This window comes from Anthonomus grandis, chromosome 7 (genome assembly GCF_022605725.1).
Source record: "Anthonomus grandis grandis chromosome 7, icAntGran1.3, whole genome shotgun sequence".
Lineage (NCBI taxonomy): Eukaryota > Metazoa > Arthropoda > Insecta > Coleoptera > Curculionidae > Anthonomus > Anthonomus grandis.
In genome coordinates this window covers 3781142-3805662 of record NC_065552.1, presented here as the reverse complement: position 1 = coordinate 3805662, position 24521 = coordinate 3781142, and the positions used below count along the sequence as shown (strand labels likewise).

At 32.7% G+C, this 24521-nt stretch overlaps 1 protein-coding gene across 2 annotated transcripts in view; it reads left to right on the top strand.

Annotated features, from left to right (window-relative positions):
- Window positions 1-24521, top strand: part of LOC126738652 (homeobox protein zampogna-like) — a 45967-nt gene that overhangs the window by 14765 nt on the left and 6681 nt on the right. The window contains exons 2-4 of one of the 2 annotated variants that reach the window (XM_050444079.1): window positions 19516-19715; window positions 20638-20936; window positions 21005-21177. In XM_050444079.1, the coding sequence (XP_050300036.1) occupies window positions 19516-19715; window positions 20638-20936; window positions 21005-21177 (672 nt within the window). Of the gene's footprint in view, window positions 1-19515; window positions 19716-20637; window positions 20937-21001; window positions 21178-24521 lie in introns of both variants that reach the window. The other variant, XM_050444078.1, reaches the window with a different exon arrangement.

Genomic DNA, 24521 nt, shown 5'->3' with positions numbered 1-24521 from the left:
TCACGGCCTCACAACATATAATAAATGGCCACACGTGTTTTGTTCTAGCTACAGCATCATCAGGCCTAAAATAAAAAATATCAGTTGTAACAAAATAAAATTTAAAAAAAAAGCTAAAAACCTTGAACGTGCATTTATACAAAATGAAAAATGTAGAATTCAACAAACCGGTCACAATATGAGTGTATAACTTATATAGACACTAATACTAAATTACTTAAGTGTTAACACAATTATTAAACGTAAGTTGAAGACTTCGACTTTATATCTATATTGATATATAATTTTCATTTTCTCCAAAAGAGCAAGTTTTTTACCTTTAGGGCATTTCCATCTATTTCCACTAACTTCAATTTATGGATTAAGAGGTTGAAAACACCTGGTATTGAAAATAATGAAAGAAAAACTGATGCCTGAAATTAAGAATAAAGCTCTCTTAGAAATATAAGAGGACCTTGTGGTAAGATAAATGATTCATAAGTCCATAATATGAGCACCAAAGATCCTGTAACCTGTAATCTTCATGCTATGAGGATAAGAATCCTTTGAAAATTCCTCTTAGTAAGATAAATACATTCTAGGTCCATGTAAAATATTAGCAATTTATATCAGCACCAAGTGCAATTTACAGATTACGAAGATAAAAGCAATGGATTTTTTTAAAAATGATGAAAGAACTCTGAAAGACTGCCTCAAATCTATTCAATCCAAAGGTTTCCTCTTTTTTGAAATATGAACGTCCAGTGGATATCCGTTTAATATATGAAAAAAACCAATGGATGTTTATAGGATTATACAGCTGTCACAAAATTTGTCATAGAACCTTCAATTCAATAAAATTTTCAACTGCACAGATAGTTTTATGATGCAAAGGTATTTGTTAAATACAGAGTCCAATGGATATAATAGCTTTCCTCATCCATAATATATTCAAATAACTACGAAAAAAAATGCATGATGATCCATTGGAATTGTCCAGTGTAGAAGCTTCTTATTATTGTTTCATTAGTGACTCCCTATTTTATTGACTTCATGAGATTAAGAATTTCGTAAATCGATAATAAATACGTCCAATATAGGATTTGTAAATTAGATAAGTCCGTAGTTTGTCCTATACATTTTTTAAGAAAAGATGATCTTTTCAATATAAGTACAATGGCTTTTCATTATTTCAAGGGCTGGCTGCGTGGATTTTTAAAACGGCACAAAGATGTTACATTAAGGAAACCCACCGCTACAAGCGCCGCCAGGGCTGTTGGGTTTAATAAACCACAGTGTGAGCGGTTTTATAAAAACCTCTCGGAGTTAATGAACAAATATAAATTTCCGCCACATGCAATTTACAATATGGACGAATCGGGATTTTCAACTGTCCCAAACAAGCCCCCTAAAGTTTTCTCTACAAAAGGAAAAAGGTGTGTCAATAAAATATCAAGCGCAGAACGGGGAACCAATATTACTGTTGTATGTGCAATGAGTGCTAGTGGACAATTTATTCCTCCCGCATTTATATATCCACGTAAAAGAATGAAGGCAGAACTTTTGGACGGAGCTCCGCCATCTTCAATTGGAATGGTATCTAATAGTAGTTTCATCAATCAGGATTTGTTTGTTGATTATGCCACACATTTTCGAGATCATGCTAAGCCAACAAAGAAACAACCAGTACTAATGATAATGGATAACCACACTTCCCGTTATTCTATTGCAGCAGTTGATTTTCGACAATATAACATTATCGCATTAACACTTCCTCCTCATAGTAGCCACCGTATGCAGCCACTTGACCGATGTTTTTTTAGCCCGTTAAAAAAGTTTTATTCCAACGAGTGTGAAAAATGGTTGACGAACCATCCAGGGCGGGTAATTACGGTCTACCAAATTGCTTCAATATTTGCACCTGCATATTTTAAAGCTGCTATTTTAACGAATGCGATTGAAGTATTGAAGGTTTTAAAGTGACAGGGATATGTCCCTTTAATGATGATATATTTACCGAAGCTAACTTCATGGCCACTTTAGTCACAGAACGAGAAAATTCTGCTACAGCTACAGTAGCTACGCAAGTAGAAGCGCCAAACATTCAGTTAGAAGTCGCTGATAACTCAACATCGAAAATCAATATTCAACCTCATCAAATCTCTAAATTAGCCTCTGAAAATGTTTCCAAAGTTCTTGACAGTCCAACTGTTGTTCTTGAGAGTTCCACTACTAAGAAAAATTCACCTCAGCCTACAGAGCTGGTTTCCAACACATCTGCAATCATTTCAACTTTGGAACAAACAGTTGCTGTAGCGCCAGAAACCAAAACATTTGATTTATCGAACACTCCTGGAACATCATCAACTTATATTAAATGAACAACAATTTCTCCATTACCCAAATCAATTTACGAAAAAAAAACCGAAACCCATAGTCAAACTAGATATGGGCGATAACCTACCACCACCACAAGAGCTTTCGGAAGAGAGTTTAAAAAGAAAATGCGCTGTGAACCTCAGACAGGCAAAGAAGCCACCGAAAAATGGAAAAGCTGTTTTGAAGAAGCCAAAATCACCGCCTCATAAGAAAATGTGGAGCTGTCCAGGGTGCAACGAAACATTTAAAGAACCTGTTACAGAAGACTGGGTTGAGTGCATATTGTGTGCTGAATGGTGGCATGAAAAATGCAGTGCCTATACGAGGGTTCTGGATCTTATACATGTGACCTATGTTCATAAAATTGCGTGCGTACTCTTACAATACTAAATGCGTGCTCTTAAAAAGCGGGTTTATAAGAGTGCGCAAAATCACTTTTTTTTTAAGTTTAATTTTTTCTGTTGAAGTACTGATGTTTAGTTTGCGAATTATACCTTATTTTGTTGTTTAAGTATCAACAGTCATAAATAAAAAAATATATATTTTCGATGCAATTCGTTTGGATTTTTTACCTGATTAAACCTTAAGTGAAGCACTCTACCCTATTTGCCCAATGATTTCTAACTTTTTGAAGCATCGGACTCCGGTACACTAACTATACTTTTCAAAACATCTTTTCTAATGCCAATAAAAGGATCCCTTCATGGGATAAATATAATTTAAAATTTATTGGCTTGTATATAATTACCATCCAGTGGATGTCCATAATTAATATATGGACATTTCGATCTATTTGGACCAATGCAGGATAAGCATTGAAGGATGTGAGCTGTTTGGAAACTTGCTAAATTTAAGGAGATTGAACCAAAAAAGAACAGGGATTTTTTTGTGTTTTTATTATGAATTAAATTATAGGTGTGAAGGGAAACTGCGTTGTAAAACGTAATATGCTATTTATATTACTTATTTCTTTTGCGAATGGTTCTTTAGACATTAAACAGTATATAAAAAAGTACGTAGGGAGAATTGGAAGGGCTGAATGACATTATCGGTAGTGATGCGCTTACGATATATGTCAAAAATATGTTTGTTTTGAATTTTTAAATTAGAAGGTCAATAAATTTATTTCTAGACTTTCTAGATCTAAAAACTCAAAAATGTGCAAAAAAAACTAAAAAAAAAACAGATTTTAAGTGCTTTGAAAACTTGTAAATGTCCAAAAAACTACTCAATTACCTGAGTAAAATTAAAAAGTGAGAAACAAATCATTGCCTTGAAAACTTGAAAAACCTCTTTAATTACATAGAAAAATTAATATTTTTTAAAAGGCTTTTCAGGCATTTAAGTGCTTATAAGTATTAAGTTATGAAGTATTTATTAATTAATAAGTATTTAAGTATTTATGAGTGCCGAGAAAATTGTATTTAATGTTAAGAAACAAATTAAAATGCCTAAAAAATTACTCAACTGTCATGAGAAGAAAAAAAAAGAAAATTCAACTTTAACTGCTTTGAAAACATGTAACACCTCTCAACTACTTGGAAAACAATTTTCGTTTTTCTAGGCATTGAAATAATTATGAGTCCCTAAAAATTACTTTAAATTGTCAAAAAATCACTAACGACTTAAGTAAAACTAAAAAAAAAGAAGAAATCGGACTTAAATTGCATTGAAAACGTGTAAAACCACTTTGATTATCTGGAAAATTTCAGAGTTTCATTAGTTGTTTCTATAATTTAAATATTAAATATTGAGTCCTGGAAGATGTAAATAAATTATCTTACATATTAAAAAAATGCGTAAAAAGACACCGACAATCAGAATTTAATTATCTGAAAAACGTGTAAAATTATCTGCTGGAAATTTTTTTTTAGTGGGTTCTCTACAAATGTAACTGCCTAGAAAATGACGTTAAAAGTTAAGAAAAATTCCCAAGCAATACATCATCATATATTATTATCGTTAAATATTTATTTATTCAACGATTAATATTTATTAAACTGTAGAATATATGTATATCATATCCTATTTTGTTTACAAAGGGGACAAAATTTCGGCATTTAAAAAAATTGACACGGGATTTATATATCTAGTTTTTAAACTCGATTACTACACCTCAAATATTTTGTAAAATGTCTTCGATATGACGTATATGCCACTGTGTAGTCTACGATATACTTTTCATACACGTATATATCTTATAGTACAATAATAATATATCATAAACAGGGAAATGTAGAAAAAAATATGAAACAACAATTATACTAAATAATATATATAACTAAAAAAAAACTCAAGAATACAAATTATTTCAAAAGATTTAAAAAATGAAATTTATTTTAGAAAAATGCAGTGGTGTACTTCTTTTTATCAACAAATATTAACGAAAATAATTCCCTTATGGACGCCATTGGTAAATTTTTTTTTTTAAATATCCCCTGATGCATAAAACACATCTGCAAATTTAAAAAAAATATATATCTATATTGATGGTAAAGTTATGTAAAAAAAACTTTATATTATTACGATGTAATAAAACCTTATTGTTAAATGTAAATAACATAAACATAATATTAAATTCCACAACGTATATCACGCGGACATTTTATCCTATATTTATAGTTGCAGCTCAACCAAAAATGTACACCTGGTGTAAACCAAAAATAAACGTTTATGTAACTATCGTGTGCTGCTTGGGTTCCATCCACTCTGCTTGATTTTAAAAAATGATGCGTTTTACACGTTCTTACAAAACTCTTCATTTGTCCCTATTTTATACAACATTCTTTAAAAAAAAATCATTATATAATATTATCAAAACTATTAACATATCAACAAAAAGCATGACCCTTCACAGACAGCTGGATCCCTCTATATCGGAAAAAACCCCCAATAAGTATCCTCTCCAAACCAAAAACTACCCTTAGAAGCCCAAATAAAAAAAAAACTTTCAACTTCCCCATGTTACAACAAAAACATTATCAATCAACAAGGACAATACAAACACACAGGAATATAATACATTAAAAAGTCTTTTGAAAAACCCCGGGGCCCCAAAAGGGTCTTTTGTTCCCTTATAGAGAAACTACCACTTAGTCCCTAAGGGTTGCGCCATACAAGACCAGTTTAGAGTATCGGGGGCATCCGATTGGTTCGAACGAATCCCTCCCACTAACTCCCTCACCCGATTGGACCGCGTGAGAGGTCTCGAAAAGAGCCCTTGATACAAGGGTGCCTCTTCAGTGCCTCTCGATCCTCTTGAATGTGTTCGCGTGTCGTCGTTGGCCGCTTCTCGATTTTTCGAAAATTACGAGAGTGAAAATTAGGAGTTTTATTTATTTCTTTTTGACGCGTACTTCTCTTGCTCGAGAGTTGTATCGAGTGTGAGGAGGGTAGAGGCGATAATCACAGCGTCAAAAGTGGCGAATAAAACGGAAAAAAGTGACTCGCCGTCTTCGAGTGGTGGTGGTGGTAGTAGTGAGGAGGAGAAAATGCCGCCGGGGAGTAACGTGGAGACGGTGCCGAAGGGTCCGTTGGCAGGTTTGCCGCCCTCAGCTTTGTTGGCTTGGCCCCCCTTGTTTTTACCGTGGGCCCCCTTGTTGCCGGGGGCATGGTGTAGTAGTGCCTTGAGGAGTGCTTTACCTGGGTATGTCTATTTTTTTTCCAGAAGAAAAACCGTATTTTTGATGTTATTGGATCTCATTTTCATTCCTAACAACTATATGTTTGAACAAGCAGCTATTTTGCCAATAGAATGCGGATTTACCTGAAGTCTTTTATTCTATTTTTTTTTTTAAATTGCTCATTTTATTTTATGTTGACTACTATTTTATTAATTGAAATTTTAGATCAGCAGCTCTTTGCATGTGCGGATGATAGTGTACTAAGCATTATTCGCTTATTAACAGTAAATGTGCTAATATTTTTGTAGTTTTTAAAACTCAATTTTCTTATGCAGAATATTTAAGAAAAATACTGCCCAATATTTAGGTAGTAAAATCTTAATTTTTTTTAACATATTTGGATTTCAATTTCTCCTTTCGTTGAATCTTTATTTAGTTGTACTAGATTAAATCATTTTCCTGATTGTTTCCTAGTTTGCCTAAATCTAAAATCTAATTAATCAGTACATGTTTGGGAACAAAAAGATCACAATAAATATATTTGCAAGAAAAATAATATTAAATAAATAAACATTCGCATTATTTCTTAGCCCAATTTAATGTGTTACCGCGAAATATAAACGGATACACTTTGCTGTTCGCCTGAGCATGTTTCTCTTAAGATAATTTAGAGTAACTTAAAATGTCATTCTAGGGTGCTGTAAGATCACTGAATGTTTAATGGATCAAAGATTGAGCGATAGAAAGATATTATTATTCGGGTCTGTAATGTAACTTTTGCAGTGTGGGGCCGGATATTACCTTGCTAGAACACAACATAATCAAGCCTTTGAATATACACACATCAAAATGTTCTAGGGAACACATACAAATATGTTAATATTTTTGAGAAGATTGGAAAAAAGTTAATTATTGCAATTTTTTTACATTATTCGAATAAAATAACAATATATTTTGTAGATTATAATTTAATAATTTACTCATAATTTAGGGCCCAAATAAAAATAAAGAACAAAATCCCATTTATTACCGTTTATTAAAAAAAAGTTTATTAATAAAAATAAAAATTTACCAAATACAAATTAAACTAGTAACACTTTGGCATCGCCTAGGCATACTTAAAATTAAATTATTAATTAATTCTTGGGGCAGCTCCTCCCAAACATGTGTCACAGCAAGACGAAGCTCCAGAGCGCTTTGAAAAAAGTCAAATCGTTGAAGAAGTTGCCTTTTTAACCAATCCCAAACATGCTCAATTGGATTAAGGTCAGGTGAGGTAGAGGGCCAGGGTAGAAGATTGATTTGGTGGGGCATTATCTTGTTGCAATAACGAATTTGGGCCTATTTCGTGTAAATATGGAACAGTTACAGGCAGTAGTATATTAACCCTATAACTTATTCCAGTCATTGTATTTTCCACAAAAATGAGGTTCGTTTTTCCGTCAAGTCTAATGCCACCCCAAAACATTAGTGATCCACCACGTTGCCTTACTACATCCCGGGCATGACGCAAACGACTTTCATTTCCTTCCTCTCTCCAGACACGAATTCTACCAGAATCGGGATAAAATGAAAATCGAGACTCATCCGTAAAAAGAACTGTGGCCCATCTTTCTTGATTCCAATTAACATGTTCTTGGCACCACGTTAATCTTGCACCTCGATTTCCTAAAGTTAACCGAGGAACCCTTAGGGGTCTTCTGGCATGAAGTCCTCTCTCATGCAAACGGTTTCTAATAGTTTGACCTGAAACCTCGACGTTATGCACTCGTGAGAGCTGCTGAACCAAAACAGAGGCTGTTGGATTTCTTTGAGCTTGCAAAGTTATAAAACGGTCTTGGGCAGGTGTGGTAACTCGCGACGGGCCTTGATGCCGTTCTCTAACATCATTTGTCTTTCTATATCTTGTCCACAAACGGTTAATTACACTGGGAGATGTATCCAAAGCTCTTGCAACGACTCTTTGACTTGTTCCTGCCTCAAGCATTCTGACTGCTCTTAGCATTTCCTCTCGAGTTAAATGTCGTCTTTCCATTTTTATTGAATAAAAACTAAATCACAATTGTTCGGTTGGAACCACAGAAAATGCGATATTGCGTTAGAATTTAAAAATTATAATCTGCATTATTTTGACAAAATGTGCAAGTAGCAAAAAACGCTGTTCTGGCATGATTTTTTGTACCCAAATATTTATTTTACTTCGTTGGTATCTTAATATTAAAGGTAGTATCTATTTCGTATGAAAATATAAATATATAAAAATTTATAAGGCGAAAAAAACTATTTTTCTATGTGTTCCTTAGACCATTTTGATGTGTATATAGTAGAGCAAACGACTTCATTAATGTACCTTTGATCATTTAATTAATCTTAAGAAAATAGTAAAAGAATAATTGTACCATCTAAGTGGTTTTGATACCTAAAGCATAATTCACCCGTTAAAGACTGTTTTTAATACTTCTATTTATTCGATGCTTGTATTTTCCTCGAAAACTGGGATAGAGAATATAAAAAGATTGTTTATCTCTAGATCGAATATCAAGTTTGCTTGTAGTCTCATTATCGTGAAAGAAGAGTTAGACTAGACTAGACAATAACTCAAACCTCAAGTTAAAAAATTAAGGTTATTTAAAACGATATTTTTTATATTAGAGGTTTTCTTAAATTGAGGTGAGCTTATCCACTACACATATACGGGGTGTGAATTTGAAACATTTTAATGGGGATATCTCTCAAATTAAATAGGCTTAAAATATCTAATCTGGCGTAAACGTTTTAACCACCATACTAAAGTTATGAGGTGAGCAAGCCCTTGGGTTCCATGCTGTCCATTTGTGATACCTCAAATTAAAGGTCTTTTTAAGCGTTATTTAATAACGCAATGTTTTTTTAAAATTTAACATAGGATCAAAAAAAATCATAAGATCAAAAAAACTTAAAACTATTTTAGGATAAACAGAAATATAATCTATTTTAAAACTCATTTTTTATATTTTGAAATAATGTTCTAGGAATAGTTGCACATTCTATTAATTCGTTGCCGAATATTAAATACTAAAAAATCGAGGGGTATTAGATCTGGTGATCTTGGCGGCCATTCTATTGGACCTCTGACAACTAGTTGAACAGTTGTTAGATTTATAACCTAGTAAACTGAACCTGGCCTTTGTGAATATTCACTTATATTCTTTTAATTTGATTTGTCAATCTGGACTCTGAAATGTGAATGTACCAATACTGTCCTTAAAAAAAAATAGTGATTGGAACATAGTTTCTTTTTCTTCACGTTTCTTAAATTTTATTACCCTAACGCGAATAAGGCTTTGCAACGAAACATACGAATAAGTAATGCGTTAACAACACTAATTGTCGTACGTTCTTTAAATATTAATAATTAACAACCGTCAGTTTTATTTCGAGTAAAATACAACAATAGCACGCGAAAAACCTACCTATTCAAAAGTATATTCATCAGTACCATAAAGGGAAAACAATGCGTGCAATTTCCATTTAATTAACTGTAGCAATAACTGCCATATTTAATATAATTAAGAAAGAAATATTGATGTTGGCGGTAGAAGCTCAAGCCGTCCAGAAGTGTAAGGCATTTAATAAAATTTGGAAAAGTAAGGAAAAAGAAAACATGTTCCTATCACATTTTTTTTTTACCAATTAAATTAAAAGAATATAAGTGAACATTTACAAGGCCAGGTTCAGTTTGTCATATTGTAAATCTAACAACTGTTCAACTAGTTGTTAGTTAAAAGAGCGGTCTTACTAGTAGTTTTCATAAGGTAAATTGGATAGCTTTCTCTTTGTGATATAAGTGATGTATATTTATTCGAGCAAAGAAAAATCATTGTTGACAGAAATTCAAAAAAGCAATCGTTACATTTGGGCCAAATCAAAACCTTCGTGGACCAAACAGAACAGGAACAAAGTTTGTATTATAAATTAAGTTATATAGCGACAAAAGCAAATTTGATGTCTGTATGAGAGCGTATGATTCGGGAAAAAACAGATGCGTTCCATAAGGATTGCCTCTAAAAAGCTGTAAAGTTTCCACAGGGCATCATGGTCTGTAGTTACCGGTCAAAGGATTGGAAACTTTCTTCCTTATTGAATGCCAAATATCAATTTATCCTGTATAATATAATCATTATTATAGTATGCAAATAGATCTTAATAAGAGGAACCTTAAAAACATATGGCGAAATATTAACCGAGCCACAAACCAATAAAAATGAAAGATATTAAACACTTAAAATAGAAAATGCGACAACATTTAAGAAAAATAAAATAATGGCTGGAGTATTTAATAATTTTTTCAATGTCGGAAAAATAAAATTCATCAGAATCCCTCGTTTGCTCATACAGGACATAAAAAAAATATTAACAATCACTTTTTACTTAAAACCAGTCAATAACCAGAAAATTATAAAATCAATTACCTCTTTAAGAAACGGCTTATCTCCCGGAGAGGACTGCATTATTACAAATATATTTAAAAAATTTCATCAGTTTTTGTAAAAATCACTGAAACGTATATTTTATCCAAAAAATCCAAACGCATGAAAATCTTCTTTTGCTATACCTATATCCAAAAAAGGTGATCGAACAGATGTTAATAACTATCGACATATTATATCGCCGACTAGATATAGCGCAAAAATGTGGGATAAATGTCTAAAAGTCTGTCTTTTCTCGAGTTTAAAAATATTAGTTCGGATTTCGACAATAACATCAAAATACCGATAATTTTATACTACTTTTGGTACAATTTTAAAATCAATAAACCAAAACAAGAAAAGTGTTTATATGTTTATGGATTTAGGTATAAAAATGTTGCAGGTTTACGAGATACAGGGTATTTAAAGTTTTAATTTTAATTTGAAATTTTTTAATAATTTTGTGATTTTAAGCAATATCGTCTTGAAAATTGCTGACTTTTTTGTGTTTTGACATGAAAATTACGAATTTTGTGGTGAATTTAGCATTATTTGTACAGGGCGTTAGTTACACCCTGTTACTTAGGTAAATTACATACAACATATCTTTTTTGTCTAATTAGTTATGGCTAAAATGACTAAAAAATCTAAAAGGCAGTTCAATTTTGAATAAAAAAGGTACTCTCGTTTATTTCATGCAACTATATCAGTTTTTAAATTATTTCCATTTTAAACATTCAGCGTAAAAAATCCTAAGCCACCGTTATTACATTGACTTTTTTTCAAGTCGGCTTCTTTCAGCGCTTAACAGTTTTTCGTATAAAGAAATTATATGACAATTTTACTATCACTAAGTTAGAGTGTATTATTTGTAGTAAAAATTCTAAGATAAGAAAATGCCACGTCATAATGAATATTCCAACAGTGAAATGCGTGATATGATTTGCGTTTTTGCTCAGTCAAATTCTTAATGAATCACCCTGTATAATATAGGCATCAGAGGAGTACCTTTAGAACTATTTAAATCATGCCTAAATAACTGAATAAGAAAATGTGTTAAACAATATAAATAGGTCCAGTAAAACTGTAGAGACAGGTATCCTTCAGGAAACAGTATTAGGCCCGTTCCTTTTCTTAAATTACATTAACGAATTGGCGACCTTTCAATAAAGGGAAATTATATTTTCGCCAGACAACTAGGTTAAAGTCCATTATTTAAAAATGGCTAAACGAAAATTTATTAAGTCTTAATATTGAGAAAACAAAATTTGACTTTTTCATTAACTTTCGCTGATGAACCATCAGAAAACCTAATCAAAATACATGATATAAAATGTGAAGACGTACGACCCAAATTGCCCAGTGTTCTTCACATATTCAAAAGGTCAGTTCATTGAAATATTTAGGTTCAAACATTGGACTAACAGTCTACTCCTGATTAGTCGAATCTGTGTTACTTTATTGCATTATAATATTCGGACACTCTTACAATATTGCCCTTTCGATCCTTAAAATAAGTCAAAATTCCTTGCATCCGAAGCCTATATATTTTCCAAGAATTAATTAAACACCGTTTAACGATATTAACTATCACAAAACAAGATCCGTTACATGAAAATGCTAAAACTTCTTTGTTTAAAATATGTCATCTTCAAAGAAATATTTGCTTTTTTGCACCTACATTCTATAACATCTTTCCGATTGAAATAAGACAACTGAGCATAATCAAAAACAGTATTAAGCAATTTAATTACATAATTTATGAAGCTTTTCACTCTGTGCTGTCATAGTTTTCTTACTAGATTAATTACCCATCTTTACTTTTCCTTATTTTCTTACTCCTTTGTGCTTTCCACCTTGATGCGTCTCTGTCTCTCTCGGTTGTCCATCTCCATTAAATTATTATGTAATGTACTTTAACTAGAGTAGAATTAAATTTTAAAGTTTCAAATTAGTATTAAAGTTATTGTCATAAACTATGTCTAAGGTGTATTTTGGAAGTTAGGTGTATTTTATAGGAGAGGCGTATTACACATTCGGTAGTAAGCCAAACTGAAAAAAAGTGTAGAGATTTTGGTCATGTTAGAGACAAATATGATCTGGCCGTCCCACGCTTCCAAAAAACAGATAATTAGATATTTTGCTCGACTTACAAGAAAATCCACATGAATCAACTCGACATGTTGCTGCAGGTCAGTCGGTTAGTGAATTGCATAGGAATAAATGGCATCCATATAAAATTCATTTAATTCAGAAGCTTACTGAAAACGATCACATGCGCAGAATAGAGTTTCGCGAAATAATGATGAATAAATGTAATGCAAACTCACAATTTTTAATATTTAGAGTTGCTTTAAAATCAGATAGTATCTAGTTTAATTGCACTTTATCCAAATGGTGAAAACCCATTTATACCGGCAGATTCTATATGGTTCCAACAGGATGGCGCCCCCTTCACACTATTCGCGAAAGGTACGAGATAGACGGATTGGAAAGCGGAGTTTTATTGAATGGCCAGCAAGGTCGCCAGATTTAACCCCATTGGATTTTTATGTATGGGATTATCTAATATCTAAAGTTTATTTTGATAAACCTAAAAGTTTAGAATTTGAATATCGACTAGGTTACTGTCAGGAAGTTTATGGTCAACAATTTGAACATTTATTTTAATTTTTTTGTTTTGTTTTTTTTTATAAATTGGTCCCAAAAATTCATGGTTATTTACAAAAAATTTAATCGTAAATTTCTTAATAAATAGTGAGGTTAGGTATAGGACATGGTATACAATATATACTTAACATTTTATACAAAATAAAAAATAGATTTTTCTTTTTAAAAAAATTAAGTTGATAGGTCATTTTTGCTCCATCCTGTATACATGAATTCATCATCAAAAAAATTGCGACAAAAAATAAAAATCGACGTGTCCGAGCGTATTTTTTTCGAACACACTCCTGAATTTTAAATAAATTTGTTCCAACTTGCGCGTCTTTACTGTATACATACATATACAGTTTTTGTGAGACACAATACAATTCAAATATTTTTTTATTAACTCTAAGCGGTTATAGCTACTTAAACTTAAGACTTAAATGCATTGAAGGGATCTAATAAAAACATGTATTTTTCCAGGCAGTTGAACTGATTTTATGTACTTTCAAGGTAGTTGAAGTTGCATCTTTTTTCTTAACATATAAATCCTTTCTCACACTTTCAACACTTACCAAAGTCCGACGGAAAGTGTTGACTTTTTAGATAGTCAATACCCATTTTTTTTTTAATTAACTACCACGATTTTGGCCTCCTTATGAAAAAATGTAAGCAATTAAATCACAAACAAGCAATTGCTTAGTAAAACTTGGACAAAAAAATATTAAAAATTAAAATTTTATCTTTAAAAAAATATATAGTTCTTAAAGACAACGTAATCAATTTTGTTCAATTTCACATTCAAGAACAAACTCAAAATTCTCAAAAAAGTTTAAATTTCCAATCAGCTCAGTAGTTAAATAAAAATTCATCGAAACTCGAATTTAATACAAATAACGGCGACATCAAAAAACCAATTGAATCGCGAAAAGAGCGAAAAAGGAGATATACTACCTTGAAAATCTGCAAAAACTCACTGCTAAGTGTTACACCCAGAAAGAATAATTTCTTCAACTTAATTTTTTGGTAATGTGGTAATCTTACGTCAAGAATGAAATAATACTATCGCAAGAATTTTTATAGAGAACTAATAATAAAAAAGCTAATAATGTCTTTGGCCACCCCGCAATTGAATACACTTCTGTATACGTCTAGGCATCGACAAAATGAAATGATCGATGTCTGATTATGGCACTTCATTCCAAGCAACTCGAACTTCGTAGATTAGCTGTGCCAGAGTCTGTAACAGATAGTGCAAAGTGGTTAGTCTCCTCCCCATTATATCCCACACATATTCAATGGGCTTTAAATCCGGTGAACGGGGTGGCCACGGCAAAACAGTGACGCCTCCTTCCTAAAGAAAGTCCGTAGTATAACGAGCAATATGTACAACGTGTGTTGTCTTGCTGAAAATAGACGTGTCTTGCTGATAAGGCATTAATCTTATAGGACATCATCAATATAAAGCGTCTACCATAGCCCCAACCATTACTTCAACTACAGTCCTGTAATCACTTTACTGCGTTAATCACCAAGGTGGCATCTTACCCTTCTACGGCCATCGTACATTCCTAGACAAAATCGCGATTCGTCGATGAAGATGACGTAATGCCATTCTGCCTCCCAATGTCGCCGTTCTCTACTCCATTTCAAATGTTGATGACAGTGGTCTGTTTTCTGAGGAAGTACTAAGCTTTAATGGTATTCAAAAAAAGTCCAAGGACGATAGAATATATGCGTACTAACAGGTCAACCTTCTTCTCCAAACCATTGGTCAGCGATTTGAAATTCTCTATGGTATCCCTCGGTTGACCATCAAGTGGACTTCTGATGTTTCTCTACCTTCTTCTATCCATATCCGATACATAGGCAATACCGTCATTACAACACAATTAACACGGCTGCCAATTTCTCGATAGGGCCAACCAACACACAATAATTCTATCCCTGTTAAAATCGTTAACCGATGATTATGTTGACGTCTTCGAACTCGAAGCATTTTGTTATACCTGATACTAGTAACTAAAATTATCTGTACTAATCAGCTCTCAGAATGTCCTTCCTAAGAGATAAGATTTTAAGACTGGCAAACAAAAAGAAAAATGAAACATTGTAGTTGTTACCACTTACCTAGCGAGCATGTTTTAAATATAGTTATTATGTTGCCGAAAAATCTAGCTGAAGAAGTTATTCCTTTAGGATATACTTCTTATGTCAGTGGGTTCAGTTCAACTGCCTGGAAAAATTAAGAGTTTTTTTTCAGGCATCCCAAATGGCTTTAACTGCCTGAAAGAAATGAAAAACGTGACTGACAATTAAGAGAAAGCTGTAACCGACTTTAAAAGTCTGAAAAAACGTTTAACTGCCTGGAAAAACTAAAAAGAGAAGCCGAGTTTTATCATCTTTTCTTGAACAATATTCAAAGGACTGATTTGATTTTTTTGGCAATTGTAGTATTTTACTGTATATTTTTCAGATACTCATAGCTATTTAAATGCCAGGAAAAAAAAATTCAATTCAAAAACTCAATTCTCAAAGGGATTTGAATAGGCGTCTTTTTTCATTTTTAAGACATTTAAAGTCTGATTTTTGTCGTTTTCTTCTTAGACTTGTTCCGATTAGTTAATTTATTTTCTTATATAAGTAATTTATAATTTTTTCTTAACAGCTTAAGTAAGTTCTTTATTCCCACCAAGTCTAAAATTTTCAAATTGTTCAGAATTCAAATAAAAAGTCATCGAAACTCTAGAAACGCACGTTTTAATTTAAACTCCATCTTGGAATATCTAAATCATGTTTAATCCACCCAGTTCTCTCCATAATTTCAATTGATCCTTCGACTTAGTATAAGTAAAATTTAGTTGTTAAGTTTTTCCTATATCTGTGATAAAACCACTTAAAAGCTAATCAGACTTCTGAAATTCGACAGTGACAAATCCCAGTATAAAAAACGCGAGTAGATTTTTTAAGTGAAATTCCTAAAAGTTCTACTTAAATTTCATCTTTCAACTCTTTTTAAAGAGACTATATATCCCAAGGTTTTTTTTTCTATCTAGTTCCTCAGATAAAAATATTTTCGAAGTGAGTTTCTTCAACCTGGAAAATATAAGAAGTACCTGCCTTCTTTAAAATCCAATAATAGTTTCCTTCTTGCCTAGATTCGATCTGAAAAAATGACTGCTTCAACTCTGGACTTGCATAAAAAAAGTCCTTTGAGTGCTCACAACTAATTGCCTAAAAAAGAATTATTGAGCAACAGAACCTCAATTTCAACCTTCTTCATCGATTCTAATACACTCCACCCCCTTCCCTTTAAGTACCATCAACTTGTTATCGAGGTCCTAAATATTTATGCATTCCCACGTTTTACCTTCTCGGATCTAATTGATCCCTTCGGTCCACCTGAAGTGGGCCCACCACCTGTTTACAACCGGAGTATCATCCGAAATTTCGTATGTTTTTATTGGCAAAACGTGACTTTTTCCGTTTTCACGGGATTTATTCTTGCCCAGATTATTGTCACCTGACCGAATGGACTCAAAAGAGTCACTCACCGGCGGCCCGTTTGTTTGAATTGCACTCGGCAGGTCTCATTCAACCAGTAAATTGCTTTTTGGAGAATTTCGGTGGTAGAACGTGTTCCATTGAATGTCTTAGAACTATTTTTAATATTCGATAATTATTCAATGAACTTAATAGGGTGCTGTTCAATCAGGATTAATTGAAAACTCTATCATTATATGAATTTCTACCATTTTTTCGAAGTGCATCACCATCATCCCATTCCTTTTCCTAATAATCTTGACAACAAATTGTGGACGATGGTAGCAAAAGAACGAAACGCCGTTTTCATTTAAATTCATTCAATTCTTTCTTCATGTTATTCATAAAAATAACAAATTAAAAATTTAAAGGTTTTTTAATTGGACTATTGGAAGATTCGTGAAATTGTTTCAGAATTTCAGGATTGGGAAATGTGTCGATTTTTTGATAAAATTCACTTTTTTAATAGTAAATTTACGTGAATTTTTAAATTTTGTATTTTTTCTCCGGATATTTGGAAATTTCGCCTTTTTTTATTGGCATCCTTAAAAATTCAAGCGATCTTCTGTTTTCTCGGGTGTCTTCGGAACTTGTCGATAATTTGAGATTTTTTATTGGTCTATTTTTACCCTAAAAAATGCGAAGCTTTTCCCTAATTTAAGCATTTTCTTTATTTCTTGTAAGATCTCAATGATGCCAATAAAATTCTGGTGCCGAAGATTCGACAAGAAAAAACGACATTTAGAAAAAAATCTTTAATTTCCAAAAAGGTTAAAAAAAAAAGAATTTTGAAAAATTTACTTATATTTTTACTATTTATGTCTTTAAAAATATTTAAATTTCCCAAGAAAATTCTAAAAATTTATAAAATTGCCAAGGATATGTTTAAACGACATTTTGAAAATTGTTTTATTTCTAAAAAGTTCCAAAGATATTCAACTAAAGAAAACTTTCCAAGGATATCTTTAAGAATATTTTAAATTTCCATAATAAAACGACATTTTGGAAATTTATTATTTTTTCAAAAAGTTCAAAAAAAAAAGAAATTCTGAAATTTTACTTACATTTACAAGAATGTTTAAAGTATTAAAATATTCCAAAATTTCTGAAAATATTCGACAAAAAAAACTACGTATATTTCCAAGGATAAATTTAAAAAGTCATAAATGTCTTAAATTTTCAAGGATTCTCTTAAGAAAATTGTAATTTTATTTTAAAAAACGCATGAAAATTCATTTATATTACCAAGCATGCCTTTAAAAATATAAAGGATTTCTTTTGATAAAATATTTCAAAAAAAAAAATTATATTTTGAAAATTTATTGAAATTTTCGCGGATGCCTTAAAAAACTAAATTGTAAAAATTCCTAAATTTACAAGGTTGCTTTAAGGAAAAGGAAATTTACAACTGGAAATTACATTTTGAAAATTCATTAATTTCCAAAAATTTTCGAAGATATTTGACAAAAAATGAACTTTTGAAAAATTGACTTATATTCAATTCTCTTTGGTAGTGAGGTTCTTAAGAATTAATAATTTTCCAAGAAATTTCAATGATATTAGAAAAAAAAATTAATTCATGAAAGTCTTAAATTTCCAAGGAGGCTTTAAAAAATTCATAAAATTCTTAACCTTTCCAAAGATGTTCTCAAAAAAAATGCTAATAAAAAAAATCGACACTTAGAAAATTTATTAATATTTCAAAATGTTCTGGAGATATTAAAAATTTTGATTGACTTAAAAAATTAAAATTTACATAGGGACGCCATATTGGCTCACAAAAGTCCTAATTATACATTTTTCAAAAGAATCATTGGAAATTCCTGCCTGGCAAAAATTGATCAATGGAACTCTGCGCCTCTATCTGAACCCTTAAACCAAAACCGATCTACCCCCATCTTTAAAAGAACAATACTTTACCAAGGAATAAACTCTACTAAAACACGAAAACTCTGAAATGTCGGAATACCATTTAAGGGCGAATAAGGGATACCTGCTGTGCGTAAACTGCTCCTTTCCGGTGTAGGTGTCAAACCGTTTCCGAAATTCTCAGGTGGGTGGGATATTTTTTTTTGAATGACTGACTCTCGTCGTAGATACGTGAAGTGCGTATTTTCACGGTCGTTTCGTCATCAATGCAACCAAAAAAATCGGTTTATGCGATTAAGAATGCAGTAATAGCTGCACTATATATATAATGATATTGATTGTCAACTGTCATCTAAAAAGTCATTAATGTTATATGTCAACAAACATCAAATGTCGTTAGTAGTGTCAACTGTCAGTCTTCCTTTTCTTCGACTTTGACGCCTTCTCAATTATCGATTTTTTGACAGCTTGGGCAACCAAGAGAAAAACTGTTTGTCAAGATTTAACTAATAAACAACGCGGTATATTCCTACGTTCTAATGAATACAAGACTTTTACAAGATTTTCTACGCAGTACAAGCATAACCGATTAATTAGCTATGTAATTATTTCATCTAAAAATACCAATTAACACCTATCAGCTACCTTATCGATTAAATAAAATCAAATACAAGGTCTAAAACAAACAAACAGTTAAGAAATCTCTGCTTCGATAACTTATCTAAAAGCATATAATTATTTATATTTGCACGGCGTGACGTCAGCAATATGATTTTTCAAAAAATAAACCCCACCAGTATTTTTGCCATCAATTGTCTTTTTTCCAAGTGTCATATAGCAAACATTTAATTGTCATTAGTATCACCTGTCAAATGACTTTTTTTCTCTAGATTATATGTATTAAGATTTCAAATAAATCTCGGTTTTCAATCGATCACTTATCTAATAAGTTTTATATTATGTGTGCAGTGACGTCAGCAATATGAGTTTCAATAATAAAATAATTTTTCAATTTTCGTTTTCAGATTACTGGACAGCATAAAGGTCAGTAACTCCATAAGCAATCAGCGCCACCAGCCGGCCAGTTTCGCCATTAGTGATATTTTGGAATTAGATAGGCAAAACAATCCGCACAATGATTTGGATCCCAGCATGGCGGACAGCCTGTACACCACGACTGATTTATCGTACCTTCCTAGACATTGGCCCCAGATATCTGAACACAGTAAGTATACCAACCCCTTGGAGCTACCTTATTTATAAATGCTATCAAATATTAATTTTATCATCTGTTGAACATAAGTGTCTTCTCCTCTAAGGCTAATTTCATTTCAAAGTTAATAAAAAGAAAACCAGAGTCAAACAGTAAAATCAGACGTATTCATGTATGTACTATGATTAAATCAGCAGTAACAATGGCGACATCTGCAATTGCGTTAAATAAGAAACCCGTTGACTGTCCTTAATGTCATTTGTCAAGTGTTTCAACAGGCGTGCCATTTTTTGAATCACTCACGCTTGAAGATTTAAATACAAATTTCTTTTTAGCTTTCGGAACTTGCATAATAAAATGTGTAACGCTTTTTGGTGGTTCTTCAACATGAAAAACTGCCATGACACCCTTCATTTAAAAATGGCCCTCCAAACCGAATCCAAAGGATCACTTTATAATGGTGGCGCAGAAATCACATCTGCCCTTTAACGGAGCAAGAGACAATCCCGGCAGCTGTTTCTTATTGTCACGCCTTTATTTTGTTAACTACCCTAAGGTGACAGTATATTTTGCGGGCACAACCCTCCTCGCTCTCTTGTTTCCACCCCTAAATTACTTTTTTGTTCCCGACGGGTGCCTCATGAAAACCATTTCCGAACGCTTCGTGTTCGCTTGGCCTAACCCTGCACACCTAAAAGCTGTAATAAGGCACTCGGAGCGGTCCGGTGACATTTTTATAAAGCCCTTAATGCGTTTCTCACCCCCCTAATAAGTCTTTGAACGTTACGTAATTGCCCTGTTACTTTTTCCACCCTGTTACAATAGGTATCGGTGGCATCAGTTGTTTGGAAAAATTAAACGAGGGGTGGAAGCTGAAAAAAAAAAAATTACCTCTGGGAAAATTAAATAAAATGTTGTTCTTTTTTTCTTTTAGGTTTACCTCCGCTTCATCCCGCCCACCATCACCATCATGCGCAACAGCAGCACCTACTACCTCCTATCCATCATCCTCCCCAAGTCTCCCCAGATAGCACTAGCCCCCCTATGTCCGATAGGTCCAGTGTGGAACCTAATAGTTTGACGGATCCTATTACTCCCTTGGGAGGGCCTCCTATGACCGTGCTACAAAGAGACCTCTCAGAGCCTCCCAGTAATGGTGGCATGAGTGACACTGAAGAGGGAGACGAGGAACACGATGACGATGGAGGCAAGGATGATGACGATAGGGAACAGGTAGGAGAAAGCGAGAGGTCTGTGGAGTTTTGGGAGTTCACTAAAAGGTTTATTATTTTTTTCAGCAGTCAACTGGTCATAAAAAACGAAAAAGGAGAGTGCTGTTCTCGAAAGCGCAGACTTACGAGCTGGAGAGGCGATTTAGGCAGCAAAAGTACCTTTCGGCCCCCGAGAGGGAGCATTTGGCTTCGCTGATCCGACTCACCCCCACGCAAGTGAAAATCTGGTTTCAGAACCATCGGTAAGTTTGAATTTGTTTACTATTTATTGTGTTAAGTTTTATGACGTCAAAGGCAAAAGTCAAAGTTTTCTCGATAAAGCAACAATAAGATAATAAAGTAGTCCATGTAAAAATAAAATCCCAAAACATGGTGTATTAATAAAAAAACAAATATAAGAAAGATTTACAATAAAATTTAAAAAATATATACATATTTTTCCTGTATTCAAATAATTGATTATTACAGTAGCATTTGTCAAGGCTACAATAGGTACCACAAACAATTAAGCACTTAATCCTGTTTTTTAATTGTTTAAGAAAAGCACAAGCTCTTAACAGCCTTGGCAAACGATTACATATTTAAGGGTTTTACCATTCATTAGATTTAAATGAAGATAATCGATGCATCAATCTAGTCAACTGATTTATTTACATACTTACACTACGATCCCTTACAACTACTAAAAATATTTATTTACTACTATTTATGTCCAATTTAAATATCGCGCCAATATTCCGAACTGAACTGTCAATTAGCTTCTTATATACTCGGCAGACGATGGTTCCGGAATATTCGTTAACCTTCTACGCGTCTCAAGAGATGTCGTGCGGTGTTCCACTTGAGTGGTAACAATAGTTTTATGCTCTCATAAACAATTCATCTTTTTACTAAAGCTGAACGCGGAATTGGTAACAAAAGATTTGATACATTTCGCGTCAGGTAAGACGGATTCATGTACATCTTTGGCGATTCCTATGAATCAGAGATACAGTGTCAAAAATAAATAGACTGTAAGAAGTTAGGAGTTTTTTATGTTTTAACAAGGCTCTACAATAGTCTCGGTGGCTCAGATGTATTTATAATTACTCTCTTGTGGATAACAAAGAGAGAGTCCATTAGATACTGGCTACAAAATCCCCAAAAGCATACTCAACATCTTCGCCTTGATTTAACTAAGGCAAAATGGACTGTCTTTGCCAATGAATTTTCAGTGTCAGTGATTCTTACTGCATTGCAGACATATGCAACTTTTTTTGAAACCAATTAATATATATATGATTTATATTTAAGTTCCTCATCAATAACAACATACGGATATTTACATCACTTTTTATATGGAGGCAATGAAAATATTTTGGAGGATAGGATGTCTCAGATTACACCTAAAAGACAAGACAATAGTTTTGGTTAAGTTCAAAAGCCTGCTGGTCAGAACAATTCCCTCAAAATATTCGTGTCATTAGCAAATGAAGTAAATTTCACAGAAGTATTTAGAAATGGAATAAAAGTGTGCCAAGAATTGATCTTCGTGTCACATTCCGAGCCTTATGCTGTTTTTGTTTAAACATTGCAAGCAAACCTAATTTTCAACAAAATTGTCATGAATAAGTATAGCTTACCATTGGCCCATAAATTGAATTACGCTAGTTATTTATTTTTTAATATTGACCTTATGAGTTGTGATGTGAAAATTGACAGATAAAGACGACTGTTCTTAACTAGGCATAAACTGTCAGTCATCCATTTGATAGCTGGCCAAGCATTTCACTGACATCTGTCAAGATAATCAGCTGATTTACTTTGATGTAGGAACTTTAAAATTAGATAAATTTCAAGCACATCCAATTTTCCCGATGTTTTCTATTGTCCTATTGTTGGAGTCTTTGAGATGATACTTGAATCATAAAACAGTTTTACTACTTACCAGAATAAAATAAAGAGTTTTGATTAATGGTAAAATTGTTTTGTGATTCAAATGTTCCCAATTTAAACACTCTCAAGTAGCAGATGTGAGGTGTCATCTGTCACTCTCTTATCGTATCTTCATTTTTATTGTAGCATTTTTCCATACAGATATTTATATCTGTATATATTTATAGATTTATCCACTACAGATATTTATTTTTACTATATTTATTTACCCCTATTTAAATATCGTGCCTTGTGAACTTTACTTCACCACGGAACAGACAACTATCGATGATGCGGCTCCTTATATATTCGGTAGAACGCTGTTCCGGAAGATTCTCGCTTAACCTTCGAGACGTTGTGCGGTGTACCACTTGTGTCATTCCGAAGTAACGGAGAATCATCTGGTTTCTCGGTGTTTACAATGTTGTTACATTATACTTTTAGTTTTAACTAGACACATATCTTAATTAAAAAATCCATGGATCTCTTATGAGGACTCATTGAAGGGGTTTAAATTCGAATTAAGCCGCTTATATCAACGTATCGAGAAATAATTTTAAGTGATTTTTCAAATATTCTCTGGAGAATACTGAAAATTTTGAGTGATATCGTTCTATCAGTTGCCTTTTGAGTTTTCCTAACCTGCACGATCATGCTGTGCTTAAAATGTAAGATTGATGAAAAAAATTCAGATACTCGTATAGCTGTAAGAGACCAATTCATAAACTTGAGAGTTCACTTTTGTGGCAACTGCCACTCACTGCTAGTCAGATTTACTAGAAATTCCTTAAAATTTTCTGGAATAATAATTTCTTGTAGGACTTTACTTTTGTAAGGCGAAGCGCAACTGGGTAAGATAACCACTAGCAGATCCTCAGAAACAGATTCTATGTAAGCACATACTAACTTTGGTGTTTCTAGTCATGAAATATCTAATTTCAACAATCACATCTATTCTTAGCATGTTATGATTAACCTTTCTAGACCGTTGCAACGCATCTTTAATCTTTCTCTTATCAGAGATGTCTCAACCTGACTTTTGAATAAGAGTTTTATTAAACCTCGAACACAAACTCAAGGTTTGTGAAATTTTGGTCTGCGACTTTCTGTTCCCACTGTTGGTTCCGTTATTGTTGCAACAACAATTTATTTTTATTTTTTACAGAGTTAAACGTGCTTACTTACACTTGTTACTTCTAACCGACTTCTCCAAGGCATTTGATAGAGTCTCACACAACATGTTGCTTTATAAGCTTAAGCTGTTTGGGATTGATGCAACTTTGTTATCTTGAACCGGTAATAGTTATCCAGTTGAAGGCTTCTTCTTTGAATTGACGGTTTTCTATCTAAAGTAATTTAGGTATCAGCTGATCTTCCTCACCTTGGACCACTCTCTTTTAGTATTTTCATAAATGATATAAAAAATGTTTTATTTGCTACAATTACTTGCTTTTAGCAAATAATCTGAAACTAAGCTGTATTCTCTTCAAATCATTCGAGGACTATTGAAAATTACAATATAGCTGGATAACCTATTTGATTGGAGAAATGGTTTGTCACTGAATACTGAAATGTTGAGCTTTTCTGCACTAGATGTTGACTAGTTATAGCCTATAGTTTTTCTGTTATCAGAGACATTGGTGTTGCATTTGTGGATAAAAACATCCATCTA